Genomic DNA, 20,375 nt, shown 5'->3' with positions numbered 1-20,375 from the left:
TCATGCCTTTGCTCACAGTTTGTAATTATGGCTTTGTTTATTCACTTGCTTATTGTTTAGGCTAGTTTAGTTTATGTTTTAGGCTATAAACACCATGAGAACAGGAAGTAAGTGTGTAGTAAGTGCTTGATAAATAGCTTCTGAGCGGATGGTAATAAAACAATGAAAGCTGTTCCATCCAGCATCCTAGTCAGGGAGCCTCCAAGTCCAGTAGGTGGCAAATGAATCAGTGATTGATTTGAAGAGAGACCAGAACTCTCTCACCCCATCTTTCTCCTCTTTCCTTCCCCATGTGTCAGGATACCTCTCACCAACCTCTTCGGCCTCATGCCTCTTCTCCGGCCTGGATGACCCACTCAACCTTCTCTTCGCCACCTATCAATTCTCTGGTCTTCCTTCCAGCCCTAGGTCAAGTTCCACCTCTTCCTGGAAGCCCTTCCTGGCCTCCCCAGCCCTTACTCTGAGCCTCTTTCTGTCCATTAGGGCCACTCATTCAGAACTGCCTGCATCATTACTTATCTTTTTAATGGGTCCCTTGTAATACTAACAGTGGCTTCACTCTGAGGAGTGCAGAGACTTTTGTCATGGACACAAATGTTTCACAATTATTGTCCCATAGGATCATCCCAGGGGCCTTCCATGACTGGGAAATTGCTCTTTCTGGGCTCATGGGGTGATAAGCAATTCAACTGTAGCAAATGTTTGTCTGTGTGCATGTGTGTATGTTCATATGTGTGGACTGAGAAAGAGTAATACGTTCATGGCTAGGCTGTTGGGCAGGTTGGCCCCATCCACTCCAAGGAGAGCTGTCCTTAGTGCAGCCACCATGTAGAAGCCTGGACCGGCCCTAATGAAGTGAGCTAGGACACACAGCACCTTGGGTGCAGGTGTAGAACTCAGCCTGGACCTGGGATTTGCAGAGACCAGCTGGTCCTAAGCCTCAAATTAAGCATACTGCAAACACCTCCCAGACCTTGCTACAGGTGAATGTGAAAGGCCAACTTGACAATAAAAATCACTAATATTGCTCCTCATTTTAAAAACGTCTCTATCAGGAACTTCTAGAACTCAATGGGAGCCAAAACTGGCTAAAGAAAAAGGAGGAAAGAAACTTTACTTCACTAGTAAGCTGCCAAAAGGAAAAAAAAAAAAAGTAAGATATCTTGAAAAGATATTAACAGAGAAAAAAATGTGGTTAGAAGGCTATCCAAATTAAAAAAAAAAAAAACTACTTTGATTCAAAAGTTTGATTCAGCTCATAGCTAACCCTCTGAAGTAATTCTGGTTAAATCCTGAAATTGTCTTATTATATCATTAAAAAATGCTGACAGTTTTGGAACTTAAATGGACACAGGAGCAACACACTGGGATACGCAGTGCTGGGTGCCATCACCCGTGGGTGGGGATAAGGTCTTAGCAGCACCAGCAGGGCCACCCCTTTCTTGCACCAATGACATCCTTAAGCCCTTATTTTGCTCCGTGGTCCTGGTCGTAGGGCTGAGTCTTCCCAACACCAAGGCCCAGAACCTAAGCCGAAGAAAATCAAGAGCAAGCAGGACTCACGTGCCTGAGACATGGGAACTCCACGTTGTCGCTCTCGGGCTGTCCCTCCTCTCTCACCAGCACCCGCTCCAGGAACCAGCCGCTGCCCCCGCCTCTGCCATCGTGTCTGATTCTCACCCGCCTCACTTTCCGCATGGTGACAGACTCAATGGTGAACTCGTCGGCCTTTGGAGGGAGAAGACAGCAGGTCCAGACACCAATGGAAGACACGGGCCCCCAAATCAGCAAAGCCAGAGCCCCAGTTTCTCCCGCTAGAATATCATTCAATGTCACATTCCCAACGACTAAGTTTATAGTTTTTGGATAAACGATGGCCATTCCCTACGATCTCATTCTAAATAAGTGGATCCCCCTGGAAGATGAACATGTTAAACTGTTAATAAGCACTAACCTTTTATTATGAATTAATTCCTTGGCAAATCTCAGGTTCCCTGCTACAGGAGGATACTGGCCCCTTTCAGGAAGGGGAGTGATTAGACTTGACTTGGGGGACCAGAGGTCTTGTTAATTTCACAAGTTTTGCCTGCCGACGAGGCAGCAGAAATGCAGTAGGTGCTAAGTCTACATGAGCACACCTACGGGTCTCCAGGGGCAAGAACACGGAGGGTGGGATTGATGGACAAAGGAGTAAGAAGATGTAGAAGAAAAAGAGTAGAAAGGGGTGGAGAGAAGCCTACATCCACATTCCAGGCTTTGCCCTGCCCTTGCCAAGGAAAGAGTGGCAGAGGAAGGAGAGGAAGAGGCTCATGTGACAACTGTATGCACATCCCCTTCACCTGCTGAGCAGCCTTGAGCCTCACATTATTGCAAAAACAACTCTTTACTGTGAAACTACTGTGTGCACTGGGCCAGGTCTGCTGGCAGGGCAATGCATCTGTCATCCCTAATCCTCACGACAGCCAGCCACAGTCAAGCATCTCGCCCCACATTTTAGAAAGGAGGAAACTGAGGTTCAGGGGAATGGAATGATTGGTCCCAGTCTGGATTTGCCCCCAGATCTTCCTGCCCCCATTGTCTCACATCGCCTCCCAACAAGCTCATTTGATGGCTGGGGAAACAGGAGAACACCAGGACATTTGTAATGAGGCTAGGAGCAGAATCCAGTTTTTCTACTGCCATATTTAGTGTCTTTCCTGGCTTCTCTTTCAAAAAGGGCTCAAAAAAGGTGCCCTCAGGGGTTATGCCTCGTGGAGGATACAAAGTTCCCACGCTGGCCCTCAAATGCCTGGATTTCCGCTAGCCTGTGTCCTCCAGTCCACAGGTAAGGTGCCCAGCTTCCTTCCCTGCCTGTTCACCCCTGAGAGAAGAAAGGTGCTGCTCCCACCTTCCCAGTGTCCTCCTGTACCACCCTCTTCTCAAAGCTCAAGGATGGATAAGGGACCAAGACCCCTCTAGGGTGGCTCTCCAGCTCCGAGCTGGATAGTCCTAGGAGCCTAGTGGATGTCATGCATGTTAGTTCCCCATCCCCCTCACCCAGAGCAAGCCTTTCTGATGGCTCAGTACCAGCCATCAGCTCTACTTAGAGCAGGGAAGACCAGGGAGTGGGTATGGGGTCGGGTAGGAGTGGGGATGGGAGTAGGGGTGGGTGGAGGCACATTGCTGCAACTTACATTGCCTTTCTCAAACATGTCGGTGTTATTCCTGCAGTTGTACAGCAGCCGCTCCCCCGTGTCCCCCACGTCGCCAAAAAGGCAGAGATAGACGTTGGCATCTGTTCCTGCACCTTCGAGTTCTCCCGTGCACACAGTCACACGGTACCGGGCCACTGGCAGGCAGAGAGAGGGACACCACTGACTGACAGCCCCCTGCTCCCCAGCACTGGCCTTGCTGCTCCCCATTTATCAGCGCTGCCTTCTCCTATTCCCCCAGTTCTCATCTGGGCTGACCTTGCTCCTTCACCCATCTACCCAAAACCTGTCTTACACCAGTCAAGTCCCTGAAAAACTGCAAATCCCTTGCCCCAGACAGATCAGAGGTTCCCAGTTCTAGCCCATCATCAGAATCCCCTGGGAAACTTACATGAATTCAGATTCCTGAGCCTCACTCTGGACTTCCCAAATCTCAGTTTCCAGAGGCAGGACCCCTAACACTGCATTGCTTACAAGCTCCCCCAGGGGATTTGGATGGAGTTGACAGTGTCTGGGGACCACGGGTCTAATTCAAACATTTTTGGCATTGGATTCCATCTAACCCAGTAGACTCTTTTGCCTCAGGTTTTTCTCCGATTCGTACACGTCCGGTCTTCCCAGGTAAGAGATTTCCTTTGTGACTCTGAACTGACCCTCCCCTTATCTTCAGAACTCTCAAGCACTAAGGACATGCCAGAAAGAGAAGCAGAGAGAAAGGTACATGTGCCTCTATGGGATGAGCAGCGATTTCTTGCCATGTTGAAAATGTACCATGAAGGAGGCAGACCTACCTCTCTGCACATCATAGCCTTACTTCTCACTAAAATAAGTCAGAAAGTAAAAGTCCTTCTTTCATTCATTTCCCTTTATCTGTTTACTGAAGCCCCGTAGGTGAAGGGCATCATTATAAGTACAAGGATTCACAGTGAGCTAAAAGGACAGACTCCTGTTCCCCTGGAGCTCACATGAGAGTGGAGGGGAGAGATAGACAGTAAAATCCTAAACAAATTATGAACAGGAAAATTTCGGAGTTATATCTGGACCAGAGATAATGGAGTGATGCTACAGAGTGCGATGGCAGTGGGGAGGAGTACAGTAAGGGGGTGAGGATGATTCAGAGTGCAGAAAAGCTTGCTGCTAGGAAATAACGTTTGGACTAAAAGGGTCATGATAGGAGCCAGCCACAGGAAACTGGGAGAAGAGAGTGCTGTTAAGTGGGAAGCCCCGATGTGTAGATGAGCGGCGTGTGTTCTGGGAGCGGAGAAAAGGCCAGCGTGGTTGGAGTAGAGGGAGTGGGAGGGAAATGAGATGAGGCCCAGAGGTGGACAGGGGCCAGATGTGTGATGTGTGACAGCTCAAAGTAAGAAGTGTGTTTGTTTGTTTTTTAATGCAATGGGAAGCCATTAGAGGGCTTCAAGCAAGGAAGTAACTTAATCTGATCCATGTTTTAAAGAGCATTCTGGCTGCCATGTGGGGCACGGATTGTAGGAGGCCAGATAGTGGAATAATTACAGTAGTCGAGAAAAGAGAGGAGGTACCCAGAATAGGCAGTACAATGTATATGGAAAGAAGCCAGTAGATTAGAGATATATTTTTGTGTTAGAACCAACAGTACTCGGTGATGGACTGGATAGGTAATTGAGAGGAATCAGGAATGACTTTTAGGCTTTTAGCTTGGGCAACTAAGTAGATAATATTGTTAATAAGAAGTAGAAATGCCTGAGGAAAGGATGGGTTTGGAGATAGAGATCAATGGTTCTGTTTGTTCATTATACATTTGAGATGTTTATTCAATGTTCATTAAAAAAGGTCAAGATGGTAGTTGAATAAGTGTCTGGAGGGTCATGACTGTTGACATGACTTTGCTTATCATAGGCATCCTTGATAGGCATCGATGGTAACTTGAATGGTATCCTTTCAAGTTACCATGGAAAGCCACAGGACCAGAAAAGAACTCCTACAGAGAGGATGTACATAAGAATTGCAGTGGAATGACATTATAGGAGAAGCTAGCAACTCAGATGAGAGGAAGCAGCCAGTGAAGCACGGGGGATTTTGCTCTGAAACTAAGACTGCTCTAAAAAAGTCTACTTAAAAAATGAAGGAGATATTAAAGTATTCCCAGATGAACAAAAACTGGAATGATTCATCACTAATAGACCTGCCCTTCAAGAAATATTTAAAGGAGTCCTTCACATTAGACATTAGAGAGTAACTTGAATTCACCTCAAGAAATAAAGAGTGCCAGGAAAAGTAATGAGATAGGTAAATATGTAATCAGTATACATGTAATTTTGTTTATAAACCTTTCTTCTCCTATGTTATAATAAAAGACAACTGCATAAAGCAATAAATATAAAACTGCATTGGTAGGTTTATAATGCATATAGAAGCAATTTGTAAAACAGTATAGTACAAAAGAGGGAGAAGGGAACAAATCTACTGGAGCAAATTTGTGGTATGCTATTGCTAGATTGTTATAAATTAAGATGTTAATTATAATTCCCTGGGCAACCATTAAGAAAATAGCTCTATATAAATATATACATACATACATACATACATACATACATACATAGGAATTAAAATGGTATTCCAGAAAATATCTTCTCAACACACACACACATACACACACACACACACACACAAAGACTTGCATGGCTTAAACTCGCTACCAGTACCAAGAACGGGAGCATCCAGGCTAATCAAATTGTCCAGATATGAGACAGAAGGGGGAGGGGAGTGGTGCAGCTTGAAAACTGTCAGAAATTGAACATCAAAGTGAAGACTCTTTATTACACAAAGATTGACAGAATGGATAATGGACCTAACTATGTGTTATACAGAAGAGATATACTTTAGATTCAAAGACAGGAATAACTTGAAAGTAAAAGTATGGCTACCAGAACTGGCCCAAGAAGAAACAGACACTCTGAATAGATTTATAACATGTGAAAAGATCAAATCAGTAAACAAAAACTACCCATGAAGAAAAGCCCAGGCCTAGATGTCTTTACCATTGAATTCTACCAAATATTCAAAAAAGAATTAATACCGGTTCTTCTCAAAGACAGGAGAGAACACTTCCCAACTCATTTTATGAGATCAGCATTACCCTGCTACCAAAACCTGACAAAGATGTCACAACTAAAGACTAACATATCTTATGAATATGGATGCAAAAATCCTCAACAAAATAATAGCAAACCAAATCCAGCAACATAGAAAAGAATTATACACTATGACAAAGTAGGCTTTAGCTCAGGGATACAAGTTGGTTTAACTTCCGAAAATCAATCGGTATAATATGTCATATTAATACAGTAAAAAACAAAAATCACAAGATCATCTCGATAGGCTCAGAAAAAAATTTGACAAAATCTAACACTCTTTCATAATTTAAAAAAATCAGTGCTCTAGAAATAAAAGGGAACTGCATCAACCAATAAAGGTTATCTGTGAAACAGCCACAGTGAACACAATACTTATGGTGAAAGACTAGATGCTTTTCCCCTAAGATCAGGAACAAGACAAAGACATGTACTCCCACTTCTTGAGTACCACTTCTACTCAACATGGTACTGGAGATTTGAGCCAAAGCAATTAAGCATCCAGATTAGAAAGGAAGAAGTAAAGTGATCTCTATTCATGGATGACATGATCTTCTATATAGTAAATCATAACTAATCCACTATAAACTATTAGAACTAATAAATAAGTTCAGCAAAGTTGTGGAGCACAAGATCAATACACTGAAATCAATTGCATTTCTATTATTTTGTAATGAACAATCTAAAACTAAATGTAGAAAACATTTTCATTCAAAATAGCATCAAAAAGAATAAGGTACTTATGAATAAATTTAAGAAAACAAGTGAAAAACTAATAAATCATGGGGATGTAATGTACAGCATGACGACTACAGTTAATAATACAGTATTACATATTTGAAAGTTGCTAAGAAAGTAAATCTTAAAAGCTCTCATCGAAAGAAAAAGAATCTGTAACTGCGTGGTAATGGATGTTAACTAGACTTATTGTGGTAATCATTTTGCAATATATATAAATATCAAATTATGTTGTACTGAAACTAATATAATGCTGTATGTCAATGATACCTCAATTAAAAAAAAAACAATGGAAAAACTTATGCTCTGAAAGATAAAAACTTGTTGAAAGAAATTAATGATGATTTAAATAAATGGAAAAGCATGCCATGTTCAAGGATTGGAAGATTTAACATTGTTAAGATGGCAATACTTCCCAAACCAATCTACGGATGCAACGCAATCTCTGTCAGAACCCCAGCCGACTTCGGTGTAGAAACGAACAAGCTGATTCTAAAATACAAGTGGAATTGCAAGGGACCCAGAATAGCCAAAACAACCCTGAGAAAAATAAAATAGAAAAGAATAACCAGTGGTGGCAAAGATGTGGAGAAACCGGACTTTTCCTACGTTGCTGATAGGAATGCAAAATGGTGCAGCTGTTTTGAAAAATAGTACAGTAGCTCCTCAAAAAGTTAAACAGTTACCATATAACCAGCAATTCCACAATAGAAAACATACGTCCACACAAAAACTTGTACGCGAATGTTCACTGCAGCATTATTCATAAAAGCCAAAAAGGAGAAATAACCCAAATGTCCATCAACAGTTGAATGTGTTATATCTATACAATGACCTATTACTCAGCCAGGAAAAGGAATGAAATACCGACACATGCCACAATGTAGACAGACCTTGAAAATATGGCAAGTGAAAGAAACCAGACACCAACGGTCACATATTATATGATTCCATTTATATGAAAGGTCCAGACTAGGCAAATCTATAGAGATGAAAAATAGATTCCTGGCTGTCAGACGGAGGAGTGAGGTAGAGGAATGGGCATGACTGGTAATGAGAATAGGGTTTCTTTCGGGGGTGATGAAAATGTTCTAGGATTTTCGTGGTGACAGATGTGCGGGTCTATCAATATACTAAATGCCACTACATTGTATCCTTTAAATGGGTGAACTGCATGGTATATGACTTGTATCTCAATAAAGCTGTGGTTTTAAAAATGGACATACTACTCAGTGGTGGTCTATCAAAAATGAAGATAAAAATATCAGAAATGAGACAAATCTCTAGGAAGTTTAATTCCATGTACAAATGATTTTTTAGTAATATGCAGACTTTCATTTGGAGATATAGAAACAGTGAAAAATAAATTTAACCATTAAACATGTGGGTCCATGAAGATACAGTGTCTGTAGCAAAAGCACTTGTTAGAAGAAAAAGCAAAGAATGACAGTAAGAGGAATAAATAGCATTAACTGGGGTGAAACACGGAAACACAAAAGGGCAGAGAGAACACTAGCTTTGTTTCTTTTCTTAATTTTGACGAAAGTCAATTTTGCCTTTTTAGCTGTGACTACTAGGCAATTCCCAGAAGCAAACTGATGAGGGAATTTAAAAATCCCTTTGCCCAAGAATTCCAGCCCTCTTTGGTCAGCAGCTCTAAGGTTCATTTGGTTGGAAGTTCTCAGGGGTCCTGATCCTCTCTAGGGGTCCCTCCCAGCCCACCAGCCCCTGAGGTCCCAAGCTCTCTCCTGGCAAGAAGTCTGTGGACAATTAAAAATAATTACACCGTTAGCCGGCAGCAGTGGAAGACTTTAAACAGATGGGTAAGTACCAGAGCCTCTTGTACTTTAATTTAAAAATTACAGGTTGGCCTGATTAACAAGAAGCTATGACTTTGCGCACTGGAGCCTGACCGTTTCTTGCCCACTCATCAGTGCTATGTAATCACTTCTGCTGGGCATGCACGGACAAATGCTGATCTCATTGATTTGACTATCTCACATAGTTCCTGAGAGGAAGGCAAGGTGGAAATAAATTGTGAGCCAGTGCGTGTCTTGTCCGTATTTCCCCGTCTGCATTAAACAGTTCAGAGCGTCTTGGCTCTCAGACATGGTATTAATTGCTTATTTGACTGGCCCTTATTTTTTAAGTAAACTATGTGTACACAATTCCAAACTTAGAGAATTGGTTTTAAATTGGTGTTTACTCATTTTACATGAGTCCAAGATTCCACTTAATTAAGGGATTTCCAGGAAGCCCGGCACATTATTCATTTTACCCTGGCAGCAACTGGAGAAGTGGGAGGTTGCCATCAGCTCTATTTACTGTTCCAAAGAAACATCCATACCAACGAAGGAGATGTGAGTTCCTGTAGAGGTGAGTGAGGACACCGCTCGTGTGTTCCAAGCACGAGAGGTTTATGAGGGCCAGAAAGAGAAGTTAAGAAAAAGAAATCCAAGTTGGTATGGGCTCCAAAGTACTGCTAAGGAGACTCGGAAACTTCAAAGTGTCTTTACAGCCAGGACAGACAACCCTTCCATCCCCTACTATTCAAGAGATTTTTTTCATTGAAATGGTTCTGAAATAGCATTGCAAGAAACAAAAAAAAAACAACTATAATAAACCCACATTTTGTACACTGTTTCAAATGTCACAACATGTTTATATATGTAACCCACAGAAATGTTCTCCTCCCCAGCCGTCCCACCACGATCTCTCCTTATCTGTCAAATCCCCACCCAAGGAAGACCTAGCTCAAATGTCTCTTCATCTGCAAGGTTTCTCCCAACTTCTTGGGCAGGAACTTTAACCTCGCCACTGCGTTTCAACAGCATTCATTTACCAAGTCCTACCAGTTTTATCTTCAAATAGTTCTTGAATTTATCTTCTCTCTAGTCTACCTGATCCCTGCTCAATTTCAGGGCTTCTTTTTCTCTCCCCTGGAAGTTATGCCCTTAAAATCTACCCTCCACACACCCACGAGTGAGCGAGCCCTGACAGACCAGGAGAAATGTGGGGAGGAAGGAGGTGGAAGGAGTTCAAGGGTGGGGTCGAGTGTCACCAAAGCCATGAGAGAGCTGGGAGGCCAGGAGCTTGGGGCAGGGGCAGGCGCATGGAGTTCAAGCAGCTCTGTGCAGTGATCCCAAGTGAGGTACTCGCGAGTGGCTGGTTCAGTGGGAGGGAGGTTGAGGTCTACACACTGGGGGAGGACCAGGACACGGATTAAAAACAGCAGGACAAAGGCTCTGAAGTTTTGATGTGCATAAAAATTACTTGGCATGCTTGATAAAAATACAGATTGCCAAGTGTAGCCCTCAGTCTATCTGGAGTTTGTCCCAGGAATCTGCATTTTAACAAGCACTATAGGCAATTTTGATACAAGTGGGCCCTTGACCACACTTTGAGAAATACTCTCTGTTATGGGCTGAATTGCATCCCGCCCCAAATTCATATAGTGAAGTCCTAACCCCAGGACCTCAGAGTGTGACTGTATTTGGAAGGTAGGGCCTTTAAAGAGTAATTAAGGTAAAATGAGGTGGTATGGGGGTGGGCGGGGGCGCATAATCCAGTAGGAATGATATCCTTGTAAGAAGAAATACACAAGGGAGTGCAGAAGGCACACAAAGAAAAGACCATGTGAGGACACAGACAGAAGGTGGTCACCTGCAAGGCAAGGAGAGAGGCTTCGGGAGAAACCAACCCTGCTGACACCTTGAACTTAGACTTCCGGCCTCTGGAATGGCAAGAAAGTTAATTTCTGTTGCTTAAGCCCCCCAGTCTGTGGTATTTTGTTATGGCAGCCCGGGCAGATTAATACGCTGTCCCAGAACAGTGGCAGAAGTTGGGAGTCTAGAGAATGACCATGGGATGCGTCACACCACCTTCAGCAAAAGAGGAAGTGAGCGGAGGCCAACAGAAGATGGAACTGAGCTGGGGCAGAGGGAGCATTGTGAGATGGTGTGAGCCTCAAGTCTGAAAGTGAGCAGGAGTCAGGAGATTGCCCCCTCCCACCGGCTCGGCAGTTTGTGGGGAGGGAAAAGAGGGCTTGGCGGGGAGGGGAGTCATGCTTCCATCAAGGGAAGAGGCAGCGGAGGGAAAGAACATTCTGAGCATTCAAAATAGCAGATCTCTCTTAGGAAAAAAAAAAACTCACTAAAATGATAATGTACAGGTTCTTTCAAAGTATTAACCAAACGAAAAAGGTTTCACCAATAAGGCTAGGGTAGAGGGACAAGCATGGACAACAGCGACAAAATTTTGGAAGCTGAAGTGCATAGAAAAGTGATTCCAGCACAGAGGATCCTCCCCAGGAGTGTCGGCCCCGCCTAGAAACTTGTTAGATGGACAAATCCCTGGGTTTCACCCCAGACCTACTGAATCCGAAGCTCTGCGGGCGGGGCCCAGCACTCTGTGTTTTAAGAAGCCCTTCAGTGAGGATGCACGCTGAGGTCTGAGGATCCGTGACTTAACAGACCAGAGAATTCATCAGAGCTGTCAGCTGCAAAATCCGAGAAGCCACCCCATAGAAAGGCTCAGGAGTGACAGCACCAGATAACAGTAGAAATAGAGTAAGGAGCTAAAATCATGAGAATTGGTTAGAAGGATTTAAAAGGCCACTCAGTCCCCAAACCTCCTCCTCAGTTGTTCATATCTGTGGGCTCAATTTTGGTACACAAAGAACAGATCAGGTAAGAGCAGGTGTATTTTTGCTTCAGTGGGCTACATATTATAAAAAGTCCTTATTCGGGGTAGAGTCCTATGATATTTCTTATATTTATAGGGAGATGACTGCCTTGTTTCCAAGAAAATATTACTGAATGTGAAAAGGCAGGAAACAGTCACTTACCCAAGAGGCAGGCAACCTTATTCTCGGTCTAATTCTGTCTCTAACTGAGAATCAGGGCAAGAACTTCCTCAGTCTCCTTATCTGCATCAGGCTATTTTAAAGGCCCTTGAACACAAATATTTTATAGCCACATATTTTAATTAAAAATGAAGAAGAACCATAAAATAGTGCTAACTGCAAGCATTGCCTAATTCGACTAACAGACTGGCTGATCTCTTTTTAGATATTTGCTGTTTAGGATTTCTATGTTTTTAAATATTTAAATCTGTTCGAATCATTTCAACAAATATACACAGAGCTTCTACTAGATGTGCAAATGCCTAGGAAGTGATACTATCCAAATATTTAGAAGGGCTACTAGAACTGTGGGTGACATCGTTTTCCATGTATCTTTAACTCTTTGTAATCTTGCAATATTACTTTACTATTAAACAGTTTAAGGACTACCACCAGGATAACCAACAGGTTGATTCTCTTAAGTGCCAATTCTGATCAATTGCTAATGTCTGCTTGGAGTGCTGTATTTAGGGCTATGAAACTTATTCCAGACTCAGTGGCAGAGAACACTGTGATAGCTCAGTAACATCCGCTAAGGGGACAAGACCTGTGTTGTGTGTTTGTCAAAACTGCTACTATGACCTAGAGGCAAAATGATCTCCCTTTACCCCTTCGAATGTGGATACTGGACTCCAGATTACAAGCTTAGTCCCTCTCCTACTGGTCTCAAATTGAAATAGAGGACCATCAGGAGCAGCCAAGCATGGCTCCCAGAGCCAGCCTTTCATTTTGGGGAGCATCTCAAGCATAATTTCAAAAGAATGTTTCTTTTAATGTCAGGGACACTCTATTAGAGAAATATTGTTTAGTACAGATGCTTCTCATGCCCTCATAACCAAAATGAAGACCCATGAATCTTCTCTCCCTCCCTCACACCCATCGTTATAGAGCTCTGGCATCAAGCCTAGGAGATGGCTCCTTCAGGATGGTCTTGGGGATAGACCTTCTAAATCTCCCTTGGCATGCACAGGGAGCCTAACGATGCACAGTGGACAAGACTATCAGCTCATGGGCCAGACCTCCATCGGCACATCGAGTAGGAGTTCCACCGCCTCCCCCAGGATAGAGGGCTGGGCAGCACTTACTGCCCATTATCCTTCGCACTGCTGGGCCCTCTGCAGTCATTTCTCTCACAATCTCATTGTCATCCTCATTGGCATCCAGCCAGCGATTGCAGTTGAAGTTATATTTGTTCTTGGTCAGAGTGTTCATCAGAGTCATCTGGAATGAAGTCCTGGTGTGACCAAGTGGGTGTACCAAAGATATTCATCCACGTCCCAAGGTCCCTCTTCTGCTATCTGCTCTCAGGGAGGCCAAGGCTATCTCCTAGAGATGATCTTGCGGAAGGTTAACACCAAATTAACATTTATCTCTCTGATCTCCCGAGATCCACATTTGCCTAGCAGCCAGGTGACTGAGGCAGAATGCAAGTTGAGTCTGAACATCCAATCATCTTCTTAATCTACTTCGGGAGTCCCTTCCACATCAGGAAGTCTCTGAGTCCTGTGCCCAAATAAGTGTCTCGCCATAACCCTTCCACATCCTTTCACTCCCAATGAATACAAAGCAAACTTATATGACAGGCTCATTAGAAAGGGACCATTCTGGTTCCTCTCCCAACCTCCCAAGCCCCAAGATAGTGCATCTCACCCTTTCTAAATGCCATCCAGAACCAGGACTCCTCCTATCATGCCATGCCCGAATCTTATAGAGCCTGCCGAGATCTGGGAGCTCAATCTACGGTGAGAAATGACAAGGTTTGAGCGGGCATAACCAAATGAAATGCGCTGAACCTCGGAGTTGACCCCTTGCCAGGACAGCACTCGCTTTGGGCTCTTTCTTTAGCAGCGAGGATGGGTTGGCGTCAAGCCATCCTCATCTACTGTATCCTCTCATGCCCTTGCGACCAGTGGCATGCGAGGACGAGAGAGCCATAAAGAGCTAAGGTTCAGTCTGGGCTGGTGAAATTGAACAAAAATAACTGACCCACAGTAGGATCCAGACTAAAGAAAATCTTCCAAGCAATAAACTTCCAGTAACAAAATCCATATGGCGGCCCTGCAAATTAGTACAAGCCCACAGCCTCAGAGCTCTTCTGGGCGCTGAAACAGACAAAAAGATCAATACAGCAGTCATGCCCTTTCCCTAGGGGCTCGCAGTCTAGCCAGGAAGACAAATAAAGAAAGAGCAATGAAGCGAGTGGTATAATAGAGGCACCAGTGGGGCGCTCTGAGAGAGAGCAGCAAATTACAAATTATTCTTACCTAAAGGTCAGAGCCGCACCTCTGTTGGCAAAACCAGCCTAGCTCTTGTTATATACATACTGGAAATTTAAAGCTGAGTTTCTTTTAAAATGTTCTAAAGTTTATACTTTCCCTTAAATTTGTTCCTCACTCTCTCATTCAGCCCAGATTGGGCAGTTTGACACCATCTGTGTTCCGGGGTCTCTGTTCCATAATGATTCCCCAAGTAGCTGAGCTCCCGGGTGCTCGAAACCATCCCATACTTGTTCCTTGCCCCAGGCTCGGTTCTGGAGTGATTCGGATGAAGGGACAGATCTAAGCCACAGCCCATTTATACTTTGCCTGTAGATCAAATTTGGCACTCCTTGTAGGGACCTAAAGTCTGCATTGTACCTTTTTGTCATCAAACTCAACCCACACCTGTCTTAGAAAAACAGAATCCTATGGCAAACGGCTCCTACACTCCCTCTTCCTTCCTCCATCCCACCCTGTCACACTCCTTTCTTACCCTAAATTTTTCGATTATTCCTGGTTTGAACCACTTGTTGTTGGGATTCAGGAGAATCTCATCTGTCCTCCCCTTCTGCCCATAAATCTGGATAAAGATGGGAGAGTTGGTACCAGCTTTCTTCAAGTCAGTCGTCCAGACCCACAGAGACCAAGGGAATTCTGCAGAGACAGGTCGAGCTACAATGTAAACTTCAAGAAATAAAGAGATTTTCGGGGTACCAATGGGGAAGTCGCGCAAATGGAAAGTGATCAGGACTGAAACCCAGATTATGCACAGGTGTGTCTCACTCTCGGAAACCCATTTTAACAAGTGCCAGTTTGAGGAAGCCAAGGATCCTTTGCTATTTAAAAGAGGGTGCTGAATGCTCCTTTTAATGGAGGAGGCATAATAGTGTGCTTTAAATAAGGGGAAAAGCTGACTCTACCCACCCTACGTCTGGTGTATTCAGAATGCACTGTGTTGAACATTTGGTTCAACATCTAGCCATCATGGCAGCTTATTCAACTTGAGGACACTGGAGTATCGGCCTTGGTACCGGGTATGTGGCCTCTACCTTCGAGAACTAAGCCCGCTGGGAGGCCTTTCCCTTCCTTTCCAGAGGAGAATTGAGAGCAGGAATTGATCCCCTCGAAGCTCTTGCCCCATGGTCTGACATCCTGGCCTTTCCTGGCCCTGACTGGGAGGTCACCAAGCTCTGGGCCCCTTCCACCTACTTTTCAGCCTCTTCTTCCTGAGAGACACCATCTCGTAGAGCTGTCTCTCTATCAGCCCGTCCACCTTCTTCTCATCCAGCCAGTTGCTGCAAGGGAAGGTCTGCTGGATACCGGTGAAGGGGCACAGAATCACCACCTGGGGGAGCAGACCACAAGAGTCTCCTGCAGCAGGTCCCCAGCTTGGGACCTCCTTGCCATGCTCAGCAGCTTCCTCGGCCCTACGGTAAGGGTTGTCTGCTTTGGGACCCTCGAGGAATGACACTTTCTTCCCGTTGCCTGTTTCATTAAATCTTAGATCAAGAAATACCTCCTCCAAGAAGTCTTCCCAAGTAGATATCATTCATATTCCATTTTACTAGAGGATGGATTTACTAGCCCAAATCTCAAACCTGTTCATTTGTACACAATACCCTCTTTAAACACCATATTTCTTTATGCACATCATAAAATCTCAATCTGAACCAAATTAACTAGAATACTAAATTAATTCCTTATATTTGTCTTGCTGGAAAAAGGTCAATCAATCACATAAAAGGTAATTAATATCTGGGATTTAATACAAAAACTAACTGCCCTCTTCTGGGCTTGAGCCTCGTTCAGCCTTCTCTCATACACCCTCTCCATCTCAGCCCACATCTGCATTCACGGGTTTAGAATCTGGAAGTCTATCTAGCCCAGGCCACTCACATTAGAGATGTTCAAAGGAATGTTCCTGGAACACTACAAAACCTTTATTAATATACACTTAGACAAAATTCATAATAGTGTATGCTTTTGAGGGGAGAGAGGATTATATGATTGCAGAAGGACACAGAGGAGTTTCAAGAGCATTGAGAATGTTCTATTTCTTGAGTGGTAGACAAAATTCATGTTTGTTTTTCATTGTGCTCTATGTTTCACTTTTGTCATATATATTCTGTAAAGCATAAGTATACCATAATACAAATGTATATTTAGAAATACTTGTTTATTGAGAGATCTATAAGCTGAAGTGAAATGCCACACCAGGAATCAGGACAGTCTCTAACGACCACCTGAGCACCTCTGGACACCCTACCGTGTTTGTCCCTTGGAAGCATGCACAGAACAGCCCCCATTCCTGACCATCAGCAAGACAAGTTCGATGGGCATAGAACCATCCAAAATACCCAATGGCGGGGGTTGCCCATGGGCTCTGCTAATGGTCCAAAGGAAGAAGGAAGCAGGTTAGAGTTTGTATTTCCAAGTGAAAGGAGAGAGGGGTTGAATCAGGGAAGGGTCCTCCCAGAAGCATCCCTTACCTTCTCACAGTACCAGCCTCTGTTGACGCCAACATTGCCATGCCCGATGGAGACCCGACTCAGGGGGCTGAGGAGGACAGCCAGCTCGATGTGGAAGATGTCTGTGCGGCCGCGGTCAAACACACCGCCCTCCAGGAAGATTTTCCCGCTGTTCTTATTCCCTCTGGCCCCGTACATGACCAAGTAGATTTTGGATTTGGTCCCAGCCCCCCGGACATCCCCAGTGAAGATGGTGACGACATATGAGATAGCTGGCATGGGGACCACAGGGGAGAGGAGAGGAGAGGGTTCAGTGCCCGCTGATTACAAGGTCCCACCCACCCCTCCCTAACTTCCTGCCACCTCCCTGGGCCTCATTCCCCCTTGTGCTCCTCCCCCAGATGACATCCAGTATCCCTCTCAACCTCACTTTATCTTTTTCAGAGTTTGTATGTCAGTGTATCCGAGTTTAGGAATAAACTGCAGATATTATTACAGGAAGCTGCCAGCTCTGATTACAGGAAACTAACAAAGAGAAGGAAGAACCAGGGTTGGCTAAGAATAGTACTTATTATTAATGTTAATTATCATGTGCGTATTATTAATAACTGCCGGATGAATTCTGTTATGTCTTATTTAATTGTAATAGTCAACTCCATTAATGGAGATTTATATTCAGAGTTATCTTGTTCATTTAGCTTGTTCTTTTGGTCATAACTTAAAAATATAATTTTTAATAGGGGGCACTAATGTCCTTCTTCATTGGCTGATTTGGTGGGATAAGGGAAGATTGAAAGGGGGACATGTCAGTCAGGAGGCAATATGAGGACACAGAGTTCTGGGAAAGAGCCAGCAAGGGGAGAATAAACTCTGAGACAGGACAGAGTAAGAGAAAACACCGAAGACAGACATTTGGATAGGAAACTCTGCTGAGGTTTGGTTTCATTCATTCATTATGTCCTGGAGTCTAAGGCAATGGCACATTAGTCCTTGTTAATTCCCCCCACCTAACCCCTGACCCTACCCCACCCTCACCTTGAACCCAGAAAAATAAAAATCCCAAACGTCTTTGGGAGCTAGCATGTGCAACTACATGGATGCATTCACACATAGATTTATGCCTTCCTTTGTTCAACGGACATTTATTGAGTGCTTATTATATGCCAGGTATTAGGAGAATATAAAGCTAAACAGGAAGGGCCGCTGCCCTTAAGGTGTGAGTTTCCAGCTTCATTCTCTAAAATACACAGACAGATGGTGTTCTCACACAAGCCACACTGCCGTGGCCTGGGTTATCAGCGATTCCCAGCCTCTGGCTGCCATTTCTCTTTTCCCTCTACCACTGGAGGCAAGTAATAGCATCATGATTAAAGGGGTTATGCTAAGTCCATTCTGGTATATGTTTTTAAGTAAATATTTTGTAAACTATAGTTACAAACAAGTTATGCCACACCTAACAAAGGTCGGGGCAGGCCAGGGTGCCACAGTGCTGACACTGAAAAGTATGAGAGCAGAGGAACTTTTTGTGTCCTCAACAATAACAATTAGTGTCTGCCCAAAAAGTCTGGAACAAAAGAAAGGGAGGAATTGCCATTTCCAGAGGAAGTGGAGAAGGTCCAGAGGAAATGCCCAGAAGCAGGCATTTGGGAAACATAAAGAGAAATGGCCTTACAGGCGGAGGAGAAGATACAGGGAGAAAAGGAGAGTAGAGCAGCAGATGCGGGGAGAGCGGGAGGGAAGGCAGGTGGATGAGGTGAGAGACGTAAAAGGCTGAGGTGACAGGGAAGAGTGAAAAGTGCGCAGATGAGGTGGAGGGAGGGGCAGGGTATGTGGAAGTGGTGGGAGAGGATGTGGAAAGATTCTGCGGACTGGTAAACTGGAGCCAAGCTGTGGAGCAGTTTGTACACTGTAGTCAGACCCTGGGCTCATCCTCTGTGCAGTGGGAACCATGAGGGGTCCTGCAGCAGAGCACCTTCTTAGATGTGCACATTCACCAACATCAATTTTCTTGAACATTCATCAATTCCCATGCAGGTTTCCCATGGAGTTCACCCAGGGTAGAGATATAGAAGGCACACCTAACCCTGGATCTGTACATTACCAGCTCCAGACCTTGGGTAAGTCTTTTAACTTCTACATGACTCAGTTTCTTCATCTGTGAAATGAGAACGATAACAGTTCCTATAAATACAGGGTCATTGTGAGGATTAAAGGAGATGAAATAGATCAGGTGTCTGGCAGGGGGCTGGCATATAGTAAGCACTCAGTAAATGGCCACATGTATCAGGAGTTCTCATTTCATCTCATGCACGACTTCTTTTCCCTGGGCTGTTAGTACCTGCCCAGCAGAATCTCCCCATCTCCTCTGGATCAGCAGAGCCCCAGACACCAGTCCAGAAGAACAAGACTCTTTTCAGAGCAGGAGGAATGTTGTCTAAAGACACAGCTGGCTCCCACTTGATCGCAGGCCTCCAGGCCCACAGACAGAATACGGAGCCCGAGGCAGAGAGTGAAATACTAGGCAGTGGGGCCTCCTCTTTCTTCAGTTCTACCTGTGGTCTCGGCTCCGCCCACTAAGATATCTCTTTGGATTTTGCCATCGTCTTCATCTAAGGCCAGCCAGCGGTTCAGAGGAAAGTCATATTTTCTTTTGTTCCCAATATCGTCAATGACAATCTGGGAAGAAGGAGGAAGGAATATTGAGTGTCAGTGAGGGTGCCCCTCACGATCGAATCCGATTCCTCCGCCCCTCGAGCGTACTCTAATTTTTCTCTCTCGTCTTCTTAGTAGCCCAAGGAAAACTTATCACAAAAACACACCTATTGCCAGGAAAACCTTGCAAAACATTGAGTCACACGGGGATGCCTGGTAATTACCTCCTACTTGAATTACTGAGCTACTGTTACAGATCCTTTTCAAAAATTGAATGCAAGACACTTGGCAGGATGTGCCCTGTGAGACTGGAGTGTAAGAACTGGAAGTCTGGATTTACAGATGGCAACAAGATTATCGCCTTCCTCACCTGCTGAAGGTTGTTGGGATTCTAACCTTCTTGGTGAGAAGCAGAATCCATGTAAAGGGAACTATGAGCCTCGAATTAGGTACCCAGAAACCTAGGATCTAGTGATCAGGTCAGAAAATGTCAGCCACTGACAGTGAAGCCAGTGGGATTGGCCATTTAGAAGCTTTCTGCAGGAGACTCACATGTGAGCTAGGTCGGCAAAGCTGAGATATATGTCTTCTAGAGCTTATCGAGGAGCTGAGGGGCCCTCCCAAAACGTCTTGGGAAGACCCAACTGAAAAGCCACTCTAACATAAGCAGAACTGTCAATAACTAGAACATACTCTCCAGTCATAGCATTGTGCAGGCAGAAGATCTGGTTGCAGACCAGGTGAGGTGGAAAGTAAAAATGTCTGCCCATGTGTTCCCAAGACTGCCTGAGAGAGGAGTTCGGATTTTCAATGAAAACGTACTTCCTAAGATCAAAAAGTGTCTGAAGTGTGGAAACAGGGCACACACTAGGTGCCTGAAGGCATCTCATCTTGTTTTAATCTAGCATTCATCAAAGAACCTTTTGGGCTAAGCATTGGCCTCCTGATGACACCGCCCACCAGAGAGGAGCCAGTGGCCTGAGCCAGTGATTGGGACCAGCCTTCCCACCAGGCTTCTGTCTCTAGATAAATGAGCTTTCATGCTCTCGTTTATA

At 44.4% G+C, this 20,375-nt stretch overlaps 1 protein-coding gene across 2 annotated transcripts in view; it reads right to left on the bottom strand.

The window, feature by feature from the left end:
- The window catches only part of LOXHD1 (lipoxygenase homology PLAT domains 1), a 140,167-nt gene that overhangs the window by 74,997 nt on the left and 44,795 nt on the right, over positions 1-20,375 (bottom strand). For both annotated transcript variants that reach the window (XM_039842428.1, XM_039842430.1), the window contains exons 7-14: positions 19,221-19,344; positions 16,690-16,940; positions 15,410-15,545; positions 14,694-14,854; positions 13,593-13,679; positions 13,028-13,163; positions 3,174-3,328; positions 1,568-1,728 (exon numbers count right to left, since the gene is read on the bottom strand). In XM_039842428.1, coding sequence (XP_039698362.1) covers positions 1,568-1,728; positions 3,174-3,328; positions 13,028-13,163; positions 13,593-13,679; positions 14,694-14,854; positions 15,410-15,545; positions 16,690-16,940; positions 19,221-19,344 — 1,211 coding nt within the window. The remainder of the gene's footprint in view (positions 1-1,567; positions 1,729-3,173; positions 3,329-13,027; positions 13,164-13,592; positions 13,680-14,693; positions 14,855-15,409; positions 15,546-16,689; positions 16,941-19,220; positions 19,345-20,375) is intronic.

The sequence above is a fragment of the Pteropus medius genome, unplaced genomic scaffold (assembly GCF_902729225.1).
Source record: "Pteropus medius unplaced genomic scaffold, Ma_sr-lr_union100, whole genome shotgun sequence".
NCBI lineage: Eukaryota > Metazoa > Chordata > Mammalia > Chiroptera > Pteropodidae > Pteropus > Pteropus medius.
This window is presented reverse-complemented; position numbering and strand designations above follow the sequence as displayed.